This window comes from Xenopus laevis, chromosome 7S (genome assembly GCF_017654675.1).
Source record: "Xenopus laevis strain J_2021 chromosome 7S, Xenopus_laevis_v10.1, whole genome shotgun sequence".
Taxonomy (NCBI): Eukaryota; Metazoa; Chordata; class Amphibia; order Anura; family Pipidae; genus Xenopus; species Xenopus laevis.
This window is the reverse complement of record NC_054384.1, coordinates 97,578,415-97,600,179: the sequence shown is the minus strand read 5'-3', so window position 1 is coordinate 97,600,179 and position 21,765 is coordinate 97,578,415. Positions and strand designations below refer to the sequence as shown.

Sequence of the window (21,765 nt, the reverse complement as noted above, 5' to 3'; positions counted from 1 at the left end):
TCACCTCCTGACAGATTGCATTTTGGGCAGATTGGGTTCATGTCTGGGTATAACTGGGTATGCTGAGTAGTGTAGCCCGCTCGCACACCCTGGCCTTCGAAAGTTCAACGCCTGGTGCACGGTGTTGGAGGGATCGGCACCCTCCACAAAAAACGATCCAAGAAAACACTAGCACTCAAGACAAGCAAATGCAGGGTTATACCCTTGCGAATTTTATTCTGCAAATGTGCTGGGTATGGTCCGAGACAGATAGGGGTGTCTTTAAACTGTGCCATGTTTTTTTTTTAAAACCCAAATGTTGTGAGGTATACAACAGGTTATATGAGCCTTGGTCCTTGAAACTATGTGTACATGAAGATTTTGCATTGCTCTGCCCAGTTGCAAGGCAGGATTGTGTTGAGGAGCAAGTCAGTAAAAAGATCAATAGGAAGTAAAAGATCAGGCGTGTGGATCTTGCAAAACGGCCCTAATCTGAGGGGAAGTTAAAATAAACTGAGAGACAGTACAAATCTTGTACAAATACAATTGATAGATTGGTACAGTACATTTATCATGGCAGTTCCAATCTGCAGTGACTTGCTATTTTGCAATATCCTTGTATATACTAAATATATAGTGAATAAAGTACCCCCTCTTGTAAAATATAAGGATATTATACGTTACCGAGGAGTTTCATGACCATATAGAAACACGAGGCCGAAGGTCATGGAACTCCGAGGTAACTTCTAATACCCTCATATTTTGCAACTGGGGGTACTTTATTTATTATAATACACAAGTTTCAGTGAGTCATGTGACAGAAATGACATCAGAACTCACCGTTTATAACTGATGACATCAGAACTCACCGTTTATAAGGATATTATTTACAAGATATTCATGGCTTTTGTGTATTATATCATTGTAAACAACATACAGGGGTGATCCTGGCCCCTCCGCCGCCTGAGGCAGCAGCAGTTGCTGCTGCCCCCCCTCCCCCGGAAGTTTGCTCTTAAAGTACCAGGAGCAGCAGTTTTGCTGCCCCTGGTACCTAGTGGGGTGCTGCCGCCTGAGGCAACAGCCTCAACTTGCCTCATTGGCGAAGCTCCCCTGACAACATATCATCATTTGTGATTTTGTTAACATTTTGTCTTGGGGTCCCAGTGATGCTGGTAAATACCTTTCCCTTCCTACCCTAAAACTGCGCATGCAGCTAAAAAATAAATCATATACGGGAGTTGCTGCCTTATATTGGACTGCTTGCAATACTACCATACTGCTTATTGTACACACTTTTACCTATATCTCCATAGGGTTGTAATCCAAGCACGTAATTAGGTTAAAATGCACATTTTATTAATGCTATCTTAATTAGGCTATGTTGATATTCAGCTCACCATATTTTAATTTGCTGATAGGAGTGGAGCCAATTAAAGATTGTTTTTTTTTTCAACTCTCCAGGGCAATACCTGCTGAGATACATTATGGACAGTATCATTAGCAAATGGGGTTCATACACATGGTAAGCCCTTCGCTCTCAGAGTGGCCAGGAATGAATTGCCGGTCATGGTCACAAACTTGCCGAGAGTGATGATGGAATTATTACATATATTGTATATACTTTCAAGAATTACAGTTTAATTGCGGGTACATTTAGGATTTTCTTCCCTTTCCGTTTCTGTAGGACTGCAAGTTAGGGGGGCAATTGCTCTTTGGTAGTGATGGGCGAATTTATTAGTCAGGCGCGAATTCGCTGCGAATTTTGTGCCTTCTTGGTGCTCTTGCACTTGTGTCTTGTGCATTGGTAAATGAGCCCTTTTACTTCCAAATGTTCCTATGGTGTGTTGGACGCTGCATCAGCGAATGACAATATTTTCGAACACAAATTGGATATGGAAAATGGGTGTTGCGACTTACTAAAGCTGTGTTAGTTTGGACCACACTGGTAAATATCATGCACACTGTTTTGCATGCATCTATCTGCTATTGCCCTGAAAGTCTTGGAACAAGCAATGTGGCAATTTGAGTGTGTTTTTGCCCCAAGTGCTTGGCACTCGTGTTCATAAATCAGTCCTTTGTAGTCCTGGGGATATCAGAGATTGCAAGATGAGTGAAGACTAAGGGGCTGATTCACTAACTTCAAGTGAAGGATTCGAAGTTAAAAAACTTCGAATTTCGAAGTATTTTTTGGGCTACTTCGACCATCGAATGGGCTACTTCGACCTAGACTACGACTTCGAATCGAAGGATTCGAAGTAAAAATCGTTCGACTATTCGACCATTCGATAGTCGAAGTACTGTCTCTTTAAAAAATACTTCGACCCCTTAGTTCGCCATCTAAAAGCTACCGAAGTCAATGTTAGCCTATGGGGAAGGTCCCCATAGGCTTGGCTAACTTTTTTTGATCGAAGGATATTCCGACTATCGAACTATCAGCGCTAAATCCTTCGACTTCGATATTCGAAGTCGAAGGATTTCAATTCCTAGTCGAATATCGAGGGTTAATTAACCCTCGATATTCGACCCTTACATACAGTGGATGTTAAAGGGACACTAACACCAGATTCCTTCTTGCTATGTCATTTTGCAGTTCCAATTCCAATCCAATGGCTGACAAAGACTCAGGCACCATATGTGACCCTTGTCCGGTTGTTCAGTCACCCTGATCAGACCCCCTAAAGGCAGCTTTGATTTATTGTCAGGGCAGAGGTCATTTTTTATGCAGTAGCTGACGCTGCAAAAAGACTCAGCCATCAGATGTGGCTTCTTGCTGATCTTGAGGAAGGCAAAAAAAAAACCCTGCCTTCAATTTGCCACAGAAGGAGGAAAATCCAGGCTTCAAAAGGGCCATTAGACTTTGGGGGCAACACTGCAAGAGTATATTTATCGCAAGATCACAAAAATCCATAGTATTATTATTAACTCACAAGATTTGTGATTTCTTTTTATCTTATTTTTTTTCTCTTCTGTCCCTACTATTTAACTGACCTCTACAGGACAAGGGTCCTAATAAAGATCCCCTTGGATACGGTTGCTATGGTCAGCAGGCCCTTTCACAGCAGTGGATTATGTAGGACTGCATAAGAGCTTCCCTGCAGGCTCCACTGCAGCAATTCCCTCCCTTTCCTTTTCTAATTAACTCCCCAGGTCCTTTGAAAGACACCCAGTGGGACTGCAAATACTTCAATGAGGGATATTATGGGTAACCTAAGCTGTTTCATCATGAGAATAATCTTCTTAATATCACATAGCATAACAGCAAAGTCATCCACTTGGTGCTTTGATATTCATGCCACAGAACATTCAGTCTGCCTTATCTAGCTGAGCGATTGCCTCCAGCAGGGATGTTACACATGGAGCCATCAATGGTGGGCTGAGTTTGACGGGAATATTTGTTAATAAGAGAATAATTAAATATTTGCCTGTTCTCTTTGTAATAATAAGATATAATAATAAGATGTAATAATAATGACCACCCTTCCCATGGTGCCTGGCACTGGTGACATGTGATATCGGTATTGGAATAGTAGGTGGTACATACCAACGGTGCCCCATTTGCAAATTATGCAACCTGGTCCAGGAGTGTTTGGTTTTGCCTGTGGTGGTTTCATAATAGCCTTAAGCCACGGTGCACCATATTTCAGAAAGATCTGTTATCCAGAAAACCCCAGGTCCCAAGCATTCTTGATATGAGTAAATGTATAAAGAGCTGGGCGATCTAGTATTTGTGCCCAAGATAAAACCCGGCACCCTGCCTCAGCTACCCACCCACATATCAATGCATCAGCCCCTCACCACCTGATCCGCATTGCAGAACAGCAAGCATAGAATTAGTCTGTTACTGATACAGGTATTAATTCATTCATTCGTTCAATCAATGCGTGAGTTTGGGGTTTTACACATAAGGGATCTTTACCTCCTGTAGAGCCCAATAGAATAGTATTGGTACCTATGAGATCATGAGATCATTTACATAGGCATATATATTAATGTTTGTGTCATATATGGGATACAATAGAAGATGTAACTCAGACATTGTGACTCTTAGCACACATAACCTGTACTGAAAAAGCCTCAAAAAAGACTTCTACAAGTATGGGATCCGTTATCCAAAAACCCATTATCCAGAAAGCTCTAAATTACAGAAAGGCCATTTCCCATAGACAATATTTTATCCAAATAATCCACATTTTTAGAAATGATTTTCCTGTAATAATAAAACAGTAGCTTGTACTTGATCCAAACTAAGATATAATTAATCCTTATTGGAAGCAAAGCCAGAAAGATCTGTTATCCAGAAACCCCCATGTCCCGAGCATTCTGCAGAACAGGTCCCATAACTGTATTACACGTTACACTGCTTTTAACAGTTTCTTTCATTATCGATTTGCAAAGTGCAAAAAAAATGACAGCAATCCACCATGTTTTTGCATGTTTGCGCCATACTTATCACCTTGGGTTCAGGTTTTCAGTTCTGCCTCTGTTGGTTTGATTTTATGTCTATCCCCCATATTTAATAAAAGTCACAAAGTGTTTCCAGGAGCAATAATAAGATGCTTGCTACTAAGGATGCACCGAATCCAGGATTCCATTTGGGATTCTGCCTTTTTCAGCAGGATTCGGCTGAATCCTTCTGCCTGGCCGAACCAAATATGAATTTGCATATGCAAGGGAAATCACTTGACTTTTTGTCACAAAACAAGGAAGTAAAAAATGTTTTCCCCTTCCCACCCCTATTTTGCATATGCAAATTAGGATTCAGATTCGGTTAGGTATTCATCCGAATCTTTCGGGGGTTCGGTGGAATCCAAAATAATGGATTCGGTGCATCCCTACTTGCTACCTTCTTATTCTTTACTATAGGTGATAAGATGTGTAGCAAACTTTGCACCTGGTATTACATAACTCTCTAAATATTTTAATAGTATTAAGGCATGGTGAACCACATTTCAAAAAGATCCCTCACCCAGAAAACCCTAGACTTTCTGAATAGGGGATCCCATAAATGTACATAGAGCTGGTAATTGTGCCCAAGGGAATACCTGGAGCCCTGTATTAACCACCCAATCCCACAGCACAGTCACTAGATACCCCCACCATGTGGTCCTATTCAAATCACCACCACCCCTGCCTTGTCCGATTGCCAACTCCCCACCCACTGATTAGACTGCCTAGTCTGCACCACTAGGGCACTAGATTGTTAGTGCTCTCCTTGATGCTCAGGGTTAGTGTTGGATAGGTTGTCTGGGGCCCACCATGATGACACCTCAAGAGCCCAGTCACCACCCCCTATCATAAACCCTCACCCTGCCCCTTAGTGTACCACTCTGTGCTACTTTTCTCCCATTGTCCTGCTGGTCCAGTTCCCACTAAATATGGTGCTGTACTCAAGAAAGGCAGGCTGAGGAACGCATGTAGGAACTGATCTGGAATTAATGAATAACATGAATTAAATGTTTGAAGCAAGAAAGAATGTTTGGCTGGCGGGATGCTAATAAACTTTGGGTCATAAATAATAAAACCTTACAAACTGATGCAATCACTTTCAGATAAAGGATGATTTAACGGGAATATATACCTGTACCTGTATAATACATGTCATCTTCTGCATTAACTAAAAAATATATCCAACAGATTATTATGGCACAGGCCCCAATAAGAAGGCATGAGTAGCTATTCTTATCCATAAAATTCGCCCCCTTTGACCGTCAGACACCCAAAAAGTATTTTTTTTTCATACTGGTTAGTAAATTTGCTAATATACTTAGGGGCCGATTCACTAAGGGTCGAATATCGAGGGTTAATTAACCCTCGATATTCGACTAGGAATTAAAATCCTTCGACTTCGAATAACGAAGTCGAAGGATTTAGAGCAGATAGTTCGTTCAAACGATCGAAGGATACTTCCTTCGATCGAATGATTAAATCCTTCGAATCGAACGATTCGAAGGATTTAAATCCAACGATCGAAGGAATATGCTTCGATCAAAAAAAGTTAGCCAAGCCTATGGGGACCTTCCCCATAGGCTAACATTGACTTCGGTAGCTTTTAGATGGCGAACTAGGGGGTCGACGTTTTTTTAAAGAGACAGTACTTCGACTATCGAATGGTCGAATAGTCGAACGATTTTTACTTCGAATCCTTCGATTCAAAGTCGTAGACGTAGTCGAAGTAGTCCATTCGATGGTCGAAGTAGCCCAAAAAAAACTTTGAAATTCAACGTTTTTTAACTTCGAATCTTTCACTCGAAGTTAGTGAATCGCCCCTTATAATTCTACAATATGCTTACCCCACAGACACAACATGCCTAAAGACAACTCCTGTGATATAATCTCAGAAATTTAGAAGTGATGTCAATAGGATTGTTTTGCCTTTAATAAGGATTCATTATATCTTAGTTGGGATGAAGTACAAAGTACTGTTCTATTATAACAGGTATGGGACCTGTTATCCAGAATGCTCGGGACCTGGGGTTTTGCTGGATAATTTGGATCTTCATATCTTAAGTCTACTAGAAAATCATGTAAATATTAAATAAACCCAATAGGCTGGTTTTGTTTCCAATAAGAATTAATTATATCTTAGTTGGGATCAAGTACAAGCTATTGTGTTATTATTACATAAAAAAGGGAAATTGTTTAAAATATTTTTGATGTTTTGCATAAAATGGAGTCAATGGGAGACAGGCTGTCTGTAATTCGAAGCTTTAACGGGTTTCCAGATAATGGTTTTCATACCTGTACAGAGAAAAAGGAAATCAGTATTTTATTTAATTGATTTAATTTACTTCAATTTAATTATTTATTTGTTTGTTTAAAATGAAGTCTATGGGAGATGGCCTTTCCGTAATTTCAGGATAATGGGTTTACTGATAACGGATCCCATGCCTGAATAATATTAAGATTGCTTCAAGTAAAACCTATTGCTCGTGGCAATCTGGCTCATTTGTGGGAAAATACGAAAGAAGCAATGTTCCCTCTAAGCTGTGGGCACATGCATGCGCACACAAATTTTGAAGCCAGCGCACACAACAAATTGTTGTGTGCACAAAGAAAATTAGTGTGAAAACACTAAAATTTGCATTTATTCTGGTCTGGCCTTATTCTGGCACACATAGTTTTAAATGTGCACACAATCAATTTGTTTTGCACACATAGTCGAGAAGGAATTAAAGGGAACATTGCAAAGGAATGGTCTTTTTCTGGAGTTTTGACATCCACTGTAGAACAGATCTCTCCGTGTGCCATGGCCCTTACCCTTTTCCAGACCAAGCAGCCCACAACCTGCCCAAAGAAAATCTAAACATCTCAACTGTAGTGATGGGCGAATTGATTCACCAGGCGCGAATTCGCGGCGAATTTGCGCGATTCGCCGCCAGCGAATAAATTCGTGAAACGCCCGCGAAAAATTCGCCGTCGTCAAAAGTCTATCAAAGAGTGAAGTTAATAGTGAAGTTCCACCACTAGAGTGAAATTCCGCCACTCTCCATTCATTTCTATGGGATTTTTAAAGGCGTATTCATCAAAGGGTGAACTTTCACTTTCACCCATTGATAAATACGCCTTTCTAAATCCCATAGAAATGAATTGAGAGCTGCGGAATTTCACTCTAGTGGCGGAACATCACTCTTTGATAAATTTACCCCATTGACTTGAATGAAGGGGTCAAAATTAATGCGGGCATCAAAATTCGTGTCTCATTTATTTTTCGCCGTTTTGCTAAATTTGATAATTTTTCGGCAAACCGAAACGGAACAAATTCGCCAGTCACTAATTACTTCTGAGAAAATAGAATTAAAACTTGCCAAATGGCAGGACATCAGGTCTAATATCCCCACACTTATTATAAGTTAGTGTGTAGTGATGGGCGAATTTATTCACCCTTTGCCAATTCGCGGGGAATTCCCGTGATTCGCCACCGGCAAATAAATTCGCGAAACCGCTGTGAAAATTTGCCGCCGTCAAAAAAATGGACGCCACCGTATTTTCGCCAAATTTTCAAATCAACTCACAATTAAAAAAGAACCTTTTATTAAAAAAACTCCAGTACCTTGAAAAACTTTTAAAAATGGCTTAAATTTTGCCTAGGACAAAACCCGTTGACTTCTACAGGAATGCGCAAGCTTTTATTTGCCTTCAAATTTTTCAAGCAAATAAGTTCAAATTGTGGCAAAAATTTGAATTTGAACATTTATAAATCACCCCCTAAAACTCATGTTTACAATTGTACTAAAAAATATTAGGATTAGCCCTAATTATTCCTAAACTAATACATAGAGATCAACTAGGGTTTATTATGGCTGCCAACCAGTTCACTGACTCTCCTGACAAGTTCTACTACTTTACCATTTTGAAATATCTTACATTTTCCAGTTCATATTTTCAGGTTTGCAGTACCTCTATATCATTTCAACTTACTTAAAACTCTCAAAGACCATTCCAATATCTAATAGTATCAAACAGGAATATCCCCTTTCACTGTTTTAGGTTCTTAACCCCTTAGCAGCTGCACTTAGGGATGACACCAATACATCAAGGGTAACTCTTAAATCAGTGCAATTAAAGATAGCATTCTTTGCAGATTGACTAATCGCCTAATTTGTCTGCCAGTTCTCCCTATATTAGATGAGTACAGTAATTTATCCGCATATAAGCTTGCAAACCTCAAAGTTATGAATTTTAATTCTTTGAATTATGAATTATTTGAATTATAAATGGAAGGCAAAATTACTTCCATACTTATGTGATCTCCATGTATAACTCATTGTATGATCTTCATTTTAACAGTTTTAAAGTGCTACCCTTTTCAAATGGTCTAAACATTAGATTAGATCAAGGTTCAGACGGATAGCTGCAATCCAAGTAAACACCCTTCCGAAATTATTTATTTATATGAAACCTAACCAGTAATAATCCCTGTTAAAATTCTAAAAGCACTGGAGGCTCTATAATCTAATCATAAATGGAGCAGCATACGTAGTCTGAATCTGAACTGGTGGCACCATACTTCATAACTTTAATGAAATTGTACAACTGAGAACCTGATCCTAACCCGCAGAGTCACGAGTGCTCATATTTATGTAGCCGTGTCTGCCCTGCTGTGACATCACAGAAGGGGACGCGAGTATGTAAAAAGGAGCAGGTCCAGCGGAAGCGGGACAATAGTAGATCACCCAACTTTGTGCAGAAGTCGACCTGAACCCACCCAACCTTTGGGTCGGCCCACACATGACTAAAGGTGGCCATAGACGTAACAATTACGGTCTTTTCTGGAAAAGATCTTTCCAAGAAAGTTCGTTCTTTCTAATACACACTTTGAATCGTCATATATACAGGTAGAAACAATAGCATTTTACCTGTATATCTGACGATTAAGCTGTTTGTTGAAACAAAGAATCTTTGTGTTGTAAAGATCTTTTTCAGGTAAGATTGTAATTGTTACATCTATGGCCACCTTAACAGTTTCGATGTTCAGTTACCTTCAAAGGCACCACCTGGGTGCCGACAGATATCCAAGCCTTCGTCCGATATTGGTAGGCTTGTTCCCCACCATTCATGTACCGGATATCATACGAACACTTGTTTTGTACGATAATATCGGTGCATGTATGGCCATCTTAAATGAGACAGTTGCTGGTCTGGTTCCATTGTTTCCCAGATATCACATCAAAAATGCTATGTCTGAGAGGTCTCATAAAAATTCTCTCCTATTGTGAACAAAGACATGAAACTGACAAAGTTCTAGATATCAGACATCCATATACTGATTATCAGTAACATCAATATGTATCAATGACACGTTTGACTGACTATTGGTATATAATCTGTAAAACTACCTCATTAAATATTATAGTGAAACATAATTACACATTAACACAGATCTCTTTTTTTTCTAATTAGATGTCAATGGTTTTTTTGTTTTGTAAACCTAAAAATTCTTCCCAATAAAATATAAGGGGCCGATTCACCAAGGGTCGAATATCGAGGGTTAATTAACCCTCGATATTCGACTGGGAATTGAAATCCTTCGACTTCGAATATCAAAGTCGAAGGATTTAGCGCAGATAGTTCGATCGAAGGATAATTCCTTCGGTCGAACGATAAAATCCTTTGAATCGAACGATTCGAAGGATTTTAATCCAACGATCGAAGGAATATCCTTCGATCAAAAATAGTTAGCCAAGCCTATGGGGACCTTCCCCATAGGCTAACATTGACTTCGGTAGCTTTTAGGTGGCGAACTAGGGGGTTGAAGTTTTTTTTAAAGAGACAGTACTTCGACTATCGAATGGTCGAATAGTCAAACGATTTTTACTTCGAATCCTTCGATCGTAGTCATAGTCAAAGTTCGAAGTAGCCCATTCGATGGTCAAAGTAGCCCAAAAAAAACTTCGAAATTGGAACGTTTTTTACCTTCGAATCCTTCACTCGAAGTTAGTGATTCGCCCCCTAAGTCACAAGAGAAAAATATATTCTTCATGCGTGCCCTTGGCTGAGCTGCACTGCAGTATATTAGATCATTGCTTTTGAGGTTGAATTATTCATTATCTTTCAATTTAAATTCTTTAATTGTCGGCAGTTCACAATGTTTCGTGGTATAATAAACAAATTCATATTTTATTCTCTTAAATTATAGGCTCGCACAGATGCTGCTGTACTTGGGCTGACATGATATTGCTTTTCCATCTTCAAACAAGAGTTTTGCTTTCCATCTAATTCTGCTAATTGCTGACAAATCACTGGGTATTCTGTGTGCCTATGAGCCTTTATGTTTTGATGATTGCAGTGGGGGAAACCTTGACATCCCATGTAATCAGACTTTGTGCATGATCGTGCATTGTCTGTGATTTCATTTCCTATTTCTTTTGCCAGAGAATTCAGGTTGATTTGGCTTTGTGCAAGTATTTCAGTAGTGTTTGGGACTTGCAACTGCTGATGGTCGTGAGAATAATGGAGAGACTCCAACACATCTACTTTTATCCTTCACTTACATCTCCAGCTACTGTATTTGCCCTTAAAGTGGATGTTCACCCTTACATTAACTTTTAGGGGTAGATTTATGGATTTTCATGTTGAAGCGGAAACATAACTCATGTAAACACAATCGCTGCATTTTCCCACCTGATTATCCTAGGATTATGCTAGGATAACTAAACCATAGTGACCAGATGACTGTGGAAATTCCACTCCTGAAAGTTGCTGGATAAAAAAAAGTTTGTTTTTTTTAAAATTAAAAACGGAAAAAAATATACTGAAAGGAACAGTAACACCGAGAAATGAAAGTGTTTGAAAGGAATTAAAAAATAATGTACGGTTGCCCTTCACCGGTAAACCTAGTGTGTTTGCTTCAGAAACACAACTATAGTTTATATAAACAAGCTGCTGTGTAGCCATGGGGGCAGCCATTCAAGCACAGGATACACAGTAGATAACAGATAAGTACTACTATAGTTTATATAAACAAGCTGCTGTGTAGCCATAGGGGCAGTCATTTAAGCACAGGATACACAGTAGATAACAGATAAGTACTACTATAGTTTATAAAAACAAGCTGCTGTGTAGCCATGGGGGCAGCCATTTAAGCACAGGATACAACAGGTGTGTTCTCAGGAATTCCATTGTCTACTACAGAGCTTATCTGTTATCTACTGTGTATCCTGTGCCTTTTCTCCTTCTTCAGCCTTGAATGGCTGCCCCCATGGCTACACAGCAGCTTGTTTATATAAACTATAATAGCTTTTCTGGAACAAGCACACCAGCTTTACCAGTGCAGTGTTACAGTAGATTATATTTGAGATACTTTAAAAGACTTTCATTTTTTGGTGTTACTGTTCCTTTAATTACAGCTTAGTCTTATGTGTTCCCCGCTTCCAGGCCCTTAAGCATAGACATATGACACATGACACAAAATGTGTATTGTATGCATTGTATGTATGTGACTGTCTTGAAAGTGTTTCCTAAATATATTGGCCTGTCCTTAGGTTTCTGCCTGTGAGTGCCTGCCTAAGTATATGATGATCTGCTCTCTTTAACTGAGGGACTGTGGCTTGGCACTTAACCCCCATGGGTTTACTGGTGTGAAACTTCCAAGGAACAGTAACACCAAAAAATTTTATTGCTACCTCTTCTCTAACCAAAAAACCCAGTGCGGACCAATTATTCTAAAGCCTCTGCAGCATCTCAGGCCACATTTTTTAGCCACATACACGTAGCAATAAAGGCAAAGATCACCAATTACTTTCTCACTGCTTACATGATGTATCAGTTAAACTGATTTATCCAGGATATCATCTGTTCTAATCAGAATGTTGTCTCGATTTGAGATAACAAACATAATAAACAACTGCAACTGACCGAGGTAAGAACTTTGCCTCAGGCAGCATTTCCCTACAAATTACTTTAAAGGGCACTTAAGTTGCCCAGGAGCAGTAACCTATAGCAACCAATCAGCAGGTAGCATTTACTGGTCACCTGTATAAAATATAACATTTTATTGGTTGCTATGGGTCTCTACTCCTGGGCAAACTTAGTGCCTTTTATTACATATTGGGGTAAGAGACTTATTTCTGTTTTTTAGACCGGACATTAGGCTCTTCTAGTGCAAGAGAGCACAATTGCTCTCTCTGCAATAGATATGCCCCCCATGACCCACTCTGTCTGATAATTGTGGCCTATTGTGGCCCTGAATACAGTCCTTGCCTGACAGGTTTTTCAAGCATGTCCAATAGATATTTAGCTAAGTTTTGGGTAGGTTTTTAATTCTGCTCCCATCTATAGCTAATGACTGCCAATAAATGGTCACCTTTATACTAATATCACACTGGTTATCTTCCTGGTTGTATATTACAGTTGTATTATACAACTGTATATATTACAGACCCCTTTCTATTCTGAGAAGACGAGGAAGTACTTAATCCTCATCCTGAATATTACAAACACTAGGGGGCACATTAACTAAGGGTCGAATATCGAAGGTTAATAAACCCTCGAATTTGACCCTCGAAGTCAAATCCTACGAATTCAAATATCGAATTAGAAGTATTTACTGCAAATCCTACGATCGAAAGATTGAAGGAAAAATCGTTCGATCAATGAACAATGAAATCCTTAGAATCGAACGATTCGAAGGATTTTAATCGATCGATCGAAGGATTTTCCTTTGATCAAAAAAACCTTAGAAAACTGATGGGGAAGGTCCCCATAGGCCAACATTGTACCTCGGTAGGTTTAAACTACCGAAGTATGTAGTCAAAGTTTTTTTTAAAGAGACAGTACTTCGAAGTATCGAATGGTCGAATAGTCGAACGATTTTTAGTTCGAATCGAAGTTGAAGTCGTAGTAGCCTATACGATGGTCGAAGTACCCAAAAAAATACTTCGAAATTCGAAGTTCTTTTTACTTCGAATCCTTCACTCGGGCTTAGTAAATGTGCCTCTAGATATAAAATAATTGTTCTTGGTTGAAGCCTTCATTTTCTAACAAATGCTTTTATCTAAATTCAACAGTTGCTACAATATGATCCACACCACACGAGAAAAGAGCCCAGTCAGAAGTGCAGGTTTATTGTCTCTCTAATACTTTTAATTTAGATTGCTGTAACAAACTCAGTGAAGAAACCTTTTGGCTATGGGGCATACCCCTGTTTGAATCTCCTGTTGATGTGATTGGATTTGCCCTCTTTGCCAACTCACTCCGTACTCATGATAACCACTTACCTGACTCTGCTCCTGTTCGTATTCAATCACTCACTAAACCTTTTCACTGCTCCCCTATATAAATATCTATAAAATAATCTATAATAATCTATAAAATAATACACACATTATAACCTTTAAAGATACAGTATTCTTATAAAAGGTGTTTCAAGATGTCATCAGTAATAATCAGTTCTGTAGCATAGAACTGCTGAATTGTATGCGTTATAATAAGTAATAACCATTAATATCCATTAAGAAGTCTACGGTTTCATGATCTGCAAAAACCTCTCCATCTATGACCATGTGTCTGCAATAATGGGTGCCATTACCCTTTGGACTCCCTGAAATGCAGGAGGCCTAAAATGTCCCTCTAGGCCACAAAGCCTGTACCTGCTTGTGTTCATCTACAATAATGTAGTTTTCCAACTTATTATTTGTGCCTTTTCTCCAAGAGACACAAGGCAAGGGAGCAAGGTGTGATGCAAGGGATCCATACTCCTAACACATGCCTTGACTAAGCACAAATCTCTGCACCCCATATCAGAGACACAATGAACCTACCAGTGCACCATTTAAAGTCAGGCACAAATTTTGCCTCCTGCATAAAAAAAGCATAAAAAGGGGGCAAATGGCATTTTGTTTAAAGAAAATGCCCACCCATTTTCAGCACTTAAATGAGTTATTTTGGCTTGATGATGTCAACACAAAATTAAGTTTTAAACAGAAGAATGATATCTAGCAGTCAAATGCAATTGATTAATATTCTGGCTTGTTGGATCCCTTTGCTTGATTATTATTATTATTATTATTATTATTATTATTATTATATAGTAAGCTAACGACATTATTAGCTAGGCTTCATACTCCAAGAATGAGATAGTAAGGGCATCAGCTTGCTGAGACAACAAATTAATGAACACATTAATGACACACTGAGTGCGTTCCAAAACATCACCTACTATACAGAAATATGAGTAGCTCTAAGGATGGAATACTGCATATTGTAAAAATCTTACTTCTGAATAACATGGTGCCCATATATTACTTTATGATATTAGTATCTCCATACTGCCCTGGGTCGTTTACACCAAAGTCTTCAATAAAGTGCACATAATCTTCCATATATGAGTGTATTATTGATCAGAATATGGCTTTCTCCAGTTATATATCAAGTCCCTCATTACCTCTCCCCTTATTTTGTACAGTTAACTGCCAGTGACCTTGAATGCCCTTGACAGTAATTTGTTTATTCTTACCTGCTCTGTTGATCTCAATGATTTCCTCCTGAGCTAAAGGGCAGGCATCTCCTTGAGCACTTCTATGTGGAGACTGCAAGTCTGGTTTACAGTAATTGGGTGATCCAGGTAGAGGAGGTCGGGGAATATGTTTATTCTTTTTCTTTGGTAGCTTTTGCTTAGCCATAGCAAGGGAGTAGTACATTCCAAAATTGTTGACAATAACAGGGACTGGCATAGCAATAGTTAGCACACCTGCCAAAGCACAAAGAGCACCCACCAACATGCCAGACCAAGTCATTGGGTACATGTCCCCATATCCCAAAGTTGTCATAGTTACGACAGCCCACCAAAACCCTATTGGGATGTTTTTGAAGTAGGTGTGCTTACTTCCAGTGATGTCATCTGGGTCAGCACCAATCCTTTCGGCGTAGTATATCATGGTAGCGAAGATTAAAACTCCAAGTGCCAAAAATATGATAAGAAGGAGAAACTCATTTGTACTGGCTCGTAGAGTGTGGCCAAGAACCCTGAGCCCAACAAAATGGCGAGTGAGCTTAAAGATTCTCAGGATCCTAACAAATCGAACAACCCGAAGGAAACCGAGAACATCCTTGGCTGCTTTGGAAGACAAGCCACTCAAGCCAATTTCCAAGTAGAAGGGTAAAATGGCCACAAAGTCTATAATGTTTAAGCTGCTTTTAATGAACTCCATTTTATCTGGGCAGAAAATAACACGTATTAGAAACTCAAAAGTGAACCAGATCACACAAATGCCTTCTACGTAATTGAGAAAAGGCGCAGTCTCCATTTCCAATATGGTCTCCGTCTTAGTGATGTTGCCTTGTGTGAAGACCTCAGTCTTGTTGTTGACATCATTAAATGCCTCATGGGTCTCAAGGCAGAACGTTGTGATGGAGATGAGTATGAAGAATAGGGAAGCTAAGGCGATATACTGCCAAACAAACACAGAGAAGATTTACAATTATACACAGACAGCAACTTAACACAAAGATAGAAAACACAAACATTTTTTTGATGTGTGAAATACAACGAATATGGAGTAACTCTGGTCCCTTGCAGTTTGCTCACAGCACATTTAACATCTATTTTAAGTATTCATTCTATACTTCTAGGAGACTACGTATTCTTTCTTCTTTTTCAATATTTTTATAAATTTTATTTTAGATGGCTTTCAGAAACATTCCATAAAATATAAAACCAATTTACTGTACTTATTGTAGCTTTCTTATAGTAGCTTTTCTCATCAGTAACATGGAATGAGATGTTATTCAAGGAGAACTAAACCCTAAAATGAATGTGGCTAGAAATGCCATCTTTTATATACTGAACTTATTGCACCAGCCTAAAGTTTCAGCTTGTCAATAGCAGCAATGATCCAGGACTTCAAACTTGTCACAGGGGGTCACCATCTTGGAAAGTGTCTGTGACACTCACATGCTCAGTGGGCTCTGATTGGCTGTTGAGAAGCTAAGCTTAGGGGTCGTCACTAATTATCCAGCAGAAAATGAGGTTTGTCTGTAATATAAGCTGATGCTACAGGGCTGATTATTAAATTCTGATGCTAATTGCACTGGTTTCTGTGCTGCCATGTAGTAATTATCTGTATTAATTACTAATCAGCCTTATATTGTGACATTTCTATTCTATGTGTACTGCATATTGTGAGTGGCTCCCTAAGCTTAGTAAGTGACAGCAGCACAGAGCATGTGCAGTGAATCAGCAGAAAAGAAGATGGGGAGCTACTGGGGCATCTTTGGAGACACAGATCTTTACTGCTAAAGGGCTGTGGTTGCCTTGGGCTAGTACAGAAGCGCAAAACATAATGTACAACATTTCTAGACTACTTTTTTAGTTAGGCTTTAAATCTCCTTTAAGGTATGCTCCACTTGGTTCAAGGCAGTGTGTGAAGTAAGGGATAACAGAAAACTCTGGTTCTGGGTCAGGGTTCACTTGCTATTTCTACTTAGGCAGCATTAAACTAGTATTTAATTCATATGTAGAAGGTACGGACCCCATTCTCATGGTAGGATCGAGCTGTATTGACAGAATTAAAATATGGCCAGCCACTATGGATCAAACACACAAAAGAGCTCTACAAAGCATCTAGGGAGAATAGATGGGTTATATATTTATTGGTTGGGAAAGATGGAGTCAATAGCGCAAGATGATGACCATTACATCCAGTCTGCAGCCTTTTGGTTAAAATTCAACTGACAGTAGCCACTAACAGTTACAAATTGGCTGCACCAAAAGCTCAATGGGTCAGACAGTCCAACATTTAAACAGATAACTGGACCCAGAAGAGTTCTGTTGCACCATGCCCCACCAACGTTCAACATGGCCTTACTGAGAGGGTAAATACGACAAAGCTTTTGTCTTAAATCCTGTACTCATGGAAAGAAAATATTCTTGGTAAAAATACACATTTCATAATGAATGCCTTTAAAATAACTGTTTTTTTTTAGTATGTATCGCTTCACGCTGGAGCCAATATCAGTTTTTTCTGGGAGACTATTGAGAGAGTTTGAGGTTGTGGGATCTCCGATTGGACCTCTGTTTTGCTTTTATTTCATGTTGGGGATTAGGTGGAAAAAAGCACGTACACGTTGTCTGGACTTCCAGATATAAACATAAATTTATTTTATTTTTACACAAACATACCTGAATCCACACGTCGACTATGATAGTCAGCGTGTGGAAGGTGGCGGTGAAGTCCCTCACCCATTCCAGACAGCAAAGAGTCCCAATGACACCAGGTAAGGGAGGGGTTGCCTTACACTTCAAGCCTAAAGGATGTTGAGATGTGGTCCAAGTATATCATGGTTTCTTTTCAATTTGTGCACTCAGGTATTTGTGAGTAAAAAGAAATAATTTTATATTTATATCTGGATATTCAGATTCAGCATTTAACTGGGGGGTATCCACACTCCCCCGGGCCCCTGCCCCAGTTGCAAAGCCCCTTCCGGCTCCCCTGCCTAGCAGCAACCCCCCCCACCTACCTTCTTCCTCTTGCGGGCGGGTCAGGGGCCATGGACTGAAGTCGGAAGCCACGGAATAGGCTTCACACTGGGAGCAGGTTTGGCCCGTTGAGTTTTTTTCCGGTGTCCTACCGGCCCAATTCTGACCCTGTTCAGTGTTTATTAACCTTTCCTTTACATATGCCCAGCTGAATGAGCTCATGTTAAAACGTGGGTATATTTCCCCTTTATAGGAGAAGGAAAGGTTAAAATGGAGTAAGCTTTATCAGAAAGGTCTATTTAAATACACAAGTAAACCCTCAATGTAATGCTGCTCTGAGTCCTCTGTCAAAAGAAACACTACATTTCTTTCCTTCTATTGTGTATACATAGGCTTCAATATCTGACTTCCTGGTTTCAGCATAAACCTACAGGGCTAGGGCTTGAGCATGCTCAGTTTGCTCCTCTCTCGCTCTCCCCTTCCCTTGTCCGATCTCCCTCCTCCCCTCCCTGTTGTAATCTGAGCCCAGAGCTATGAGTGAGCAGGGAGAGACTCAAGCTGGAAGTGATGTCACACCAAGCTAATATGGCAGCTGCTATCCTAAACAAACAGAGAGAGCTACTAGAGCTTTTTACTCAGGTATGGTAAAATATTCTGCAGAATAAATATAGTGTGACCATGACAGTTTTCAGTTAAATAGATACTGACATTTCCAGATTTTAACAGGAATCTTTCACAATGTGTTAAAGAAAAAGCCAGCTGGCACTTATTTAACAGTGTCCTCCACCTTTACATTTTTTTTTTGCTTATTTAACTTTTACACTTAAAGAAAATGCCATCCTAAGCAACTTTCTCAGGTATTCTCTACACTCCTATCTTCTGACACAATGTTGCAAGCCGGGTGATTAAAGCTGATTGAAAGACCTACAGGAGAACTGATTTCTGATACATTGTCTGAACCAGAGATCAGAAAGGGGCTAAACAAATGTTGCTTTCAGGTGAAACTACATTTACAAACCATTGGATTTTGTAATGAATGTATATTGGAAAGTTGTTTAAAATTATGTTTTCTTTTTTTTTTAAATATTTAATTTATTGGAGGACACTCCTAGCCTACCCTCAGCCCATTCTTATTTACACATGTTGGCCAGAAACCCCCTTTTCTCACAGTTATGATGGGATTGGTGGACATTTGATGAAAGCTCTTTTTTTGCAGCAGAGCTAACATTTGAGCACCTCTTATCGATTTACCCACATATAAGAAGTATAAAAGTTCTAGCGGAAGAAAGTTTTGATATTTTGTACCTATGGGATTGGGGGTCTCGGCCTTGATGCAAAAGGCAGGATTCCTGTTTACACTTACCCCCAGCCTGTTAGGTCTTTGCCCCCACCATCAAAGTCCAAAACTCTTAGAAGATAGTGACATGAATAAGATATGGGAAGTGGGTAGGGTTGCCATCTTTACTGGTGTGAAAATCTGGACTGTGACACGTCGAGGGTGATGTCAGGGGTGGGGCTGGGATCCTGATGGGGCGGAGCAGTGACATGGGGGCAGGGCTAGGGTAGGTTGGGGGCAGAGATTGGGTGGAGTTCAATTGGGGGTCCCAGCAGCAGGATTTGTGTGGGTTTCAGAACCCTAAAGACAGCTATACACTATATGATGCCCACCTAAGATGGGTGATATTGTGCTAATCTGGTCATTTGGTCCAAGGGCAAGGACCATCGAATTCTGTCCTCATACCTCCCAACAATTTGGAAACAGAAAGTGGGACAAAAAGATTTTCTGCGTGGATCGTGGCAATTTTTTGACCACACCCATTTTTGCGGCCACGCCCCCTAATTACCATGTCCATTTTACAAAATTTGGTAGGTTATGACAGTTTGAACACATTTTTATGGTTTTTATATGTTATTACAGTTTTGCTAATGAAGGTGAATGGCCCTTTAAGCGGTGAGTTTTCGTTCTTATCTAAAACTGTTACAAAAGTATCAAAAGTATGTGCTCTGTACTCTCTGCCAAGAGCCAATTAAGTTAGAACCCTGCTATGTTTTTCTGGCTGTTCAGTGCAGCAGATCAAAGAGAAACTCTGGTAATAGTACAAATCCGGGACTGCGGGTTGAGCTGTCAAAAGCGGGACTGTCCCACTCAAAATGGGACAGTTGGGAGGTATGTGTCTTCAATATCAATATCAAACATAACCAATCACCCTTTTGTCTATTTAACTGAAGGGCCTGATAAGTTGCCAAATCTGTATGACTGACTCAAAGCAGCAGCTTAAATCTGCCCGTGTATGGCCGCCATCATTTATTCAGCTCTGACTGGCAGAAGAATCCACCTATCAATCAAAGCTGACTATCAGCTTTGGAGAACAATATAAAAAGACAACCTGGGGTAATTTGGTAATAGGAATCAAATGCCAGAATAGTGTTAAATAAATAATATAATATGATTGCATTCAAAGTGTGGAAGGACTCAGACTGACAAAATATTTGTTTACCTTTTAGCCATTAGATGCATAACCCTGATCTAAATGCCTTCAGTACAAGTGAAGGACATGAGCATTAAGGGCTGTAAATAGCACATAATCACACAGCCTCCAGGCCTCAAGGACCATTGCTGCTTAACATTTAAGGATATTGCTGTTTACGTAGCATAAGATATTGAACTGTGACTCACTAATAGATAGGTTAAAGGAGAACTAAACCCTAAAAGTGAATATGGCTAAAATTTCCATATTTTTTATACTGAACTTTTTGCACCAGCCTAAAGTTTCAGCTTGTCAATAGCAGCAATGATCCAGGACTTCAAACTTGTCACAGGGGGTCACCATCTTGGAAAGTGTCTGTGACACTCACATGCTCAGTGGGCTCTGAGCAGCTGTTGAGAAGCTAAGCTTAGGGCTCGTCACTAATTATCCAGCAGAAAATGAGGTTGGTCTGTAATATAAGATGAGGTTAAAGGTTTGCTGATTATTAAATTCTGATGCTAATTGCACTGGTTTCTGTGCTGCCATGTAGTAATTATCTGTATTAATTACTAATCAGCCTTATATTGTGACATTTCTATTCTATGTGTACTGAATATTGTGAGTGGCTCCCTAAGCTCAGTAAGTGACAGCAGCACAGAGCATGTGCAGTGAATTAGCAGGAAAGAAGATGGGGAGCTAACGGGGCATCTTTGGAGACACAGATCTTTACTGCTAAAGGGCTGTGGTTGCCTTGGGCTGGTACAGAAGCACAAAACATAATGTACAACATTTCTAGCTACTTCATTAGTTAAGCTTTAGTTCTCCTTTAAACCCCATTAACCCCCAGAGCTGTAGGGATCAGAACAAGGGCAAGAGCATACTGCATGACAGTGAACATTCTGCTGCCAGTTTCCAGCTCGCAATTTTCCCTGAGTAATATGTAACCACCCAAAGCACATAAGTCTGACCTACAATCACAACAGGAAGGTGGAGGTGATTATAATGGAATGCTATTCCCCTAATAACGCAGGGTTCCCCACAAGGAAGGGACTTAAAAAGCAGCATCAATAATAGAGTAGGGACATAGTAGATACAGAAGAGGAAGATGGAAACACTTAGGGGCCGATTCACTAAGGGTCGAATATCGAGGGTTAATTAACCCTCGATATTCAACTAGGAATTAAAATCCTTCGACTTCGAATATCGAAGTCGAAGGATTTAGCGCAGATAGTTCGATCGAACGATCGAAGGACGATTCGATGGATTTAAATCCAACGATCGAAGGAATATTCTTCGATCAAAAAAAGTTAGCCAAGCCTATGGGGACCTTCCCCATAGGCTAACATTGACTTCGGTAGCTTTTAGATGCCGAACTAGGGGGTCGAAGTTTTTTTTAAAGAGACA

The 21,765-nt window shown here is 39.7% G+C and overlaps 1 protein-coding gene across 9 annotated transcripts in view; it reads right to left on the bottom strand.

Annotated features, from left to right (window-relative positions):
- The window catches only part of kcnc1.S (potassium channel, voltage gated Shaw related subfamily C, member 1 S homeolog), a 70,893-nt gene that overhangs the window by 18,498 nt on the left and 30,630 nt on the right, over positions 1-21,765 (bottom strand). For all 9 annotated transcript variants that reach the window (XR_005962755.1, XR_005962754.1, XR_005962753.1 and 6 more), the window contains 1 exon segment: positions 14,933-15,866. Coding sequence is in view for 6 of the 9 variants with exons in the window: in XM_041570347.1 (XP_041426281.1) it covers positions 14,933-15,866 (934 nt within the window). In the remaining 3 variants the exon portion in view is untranslated.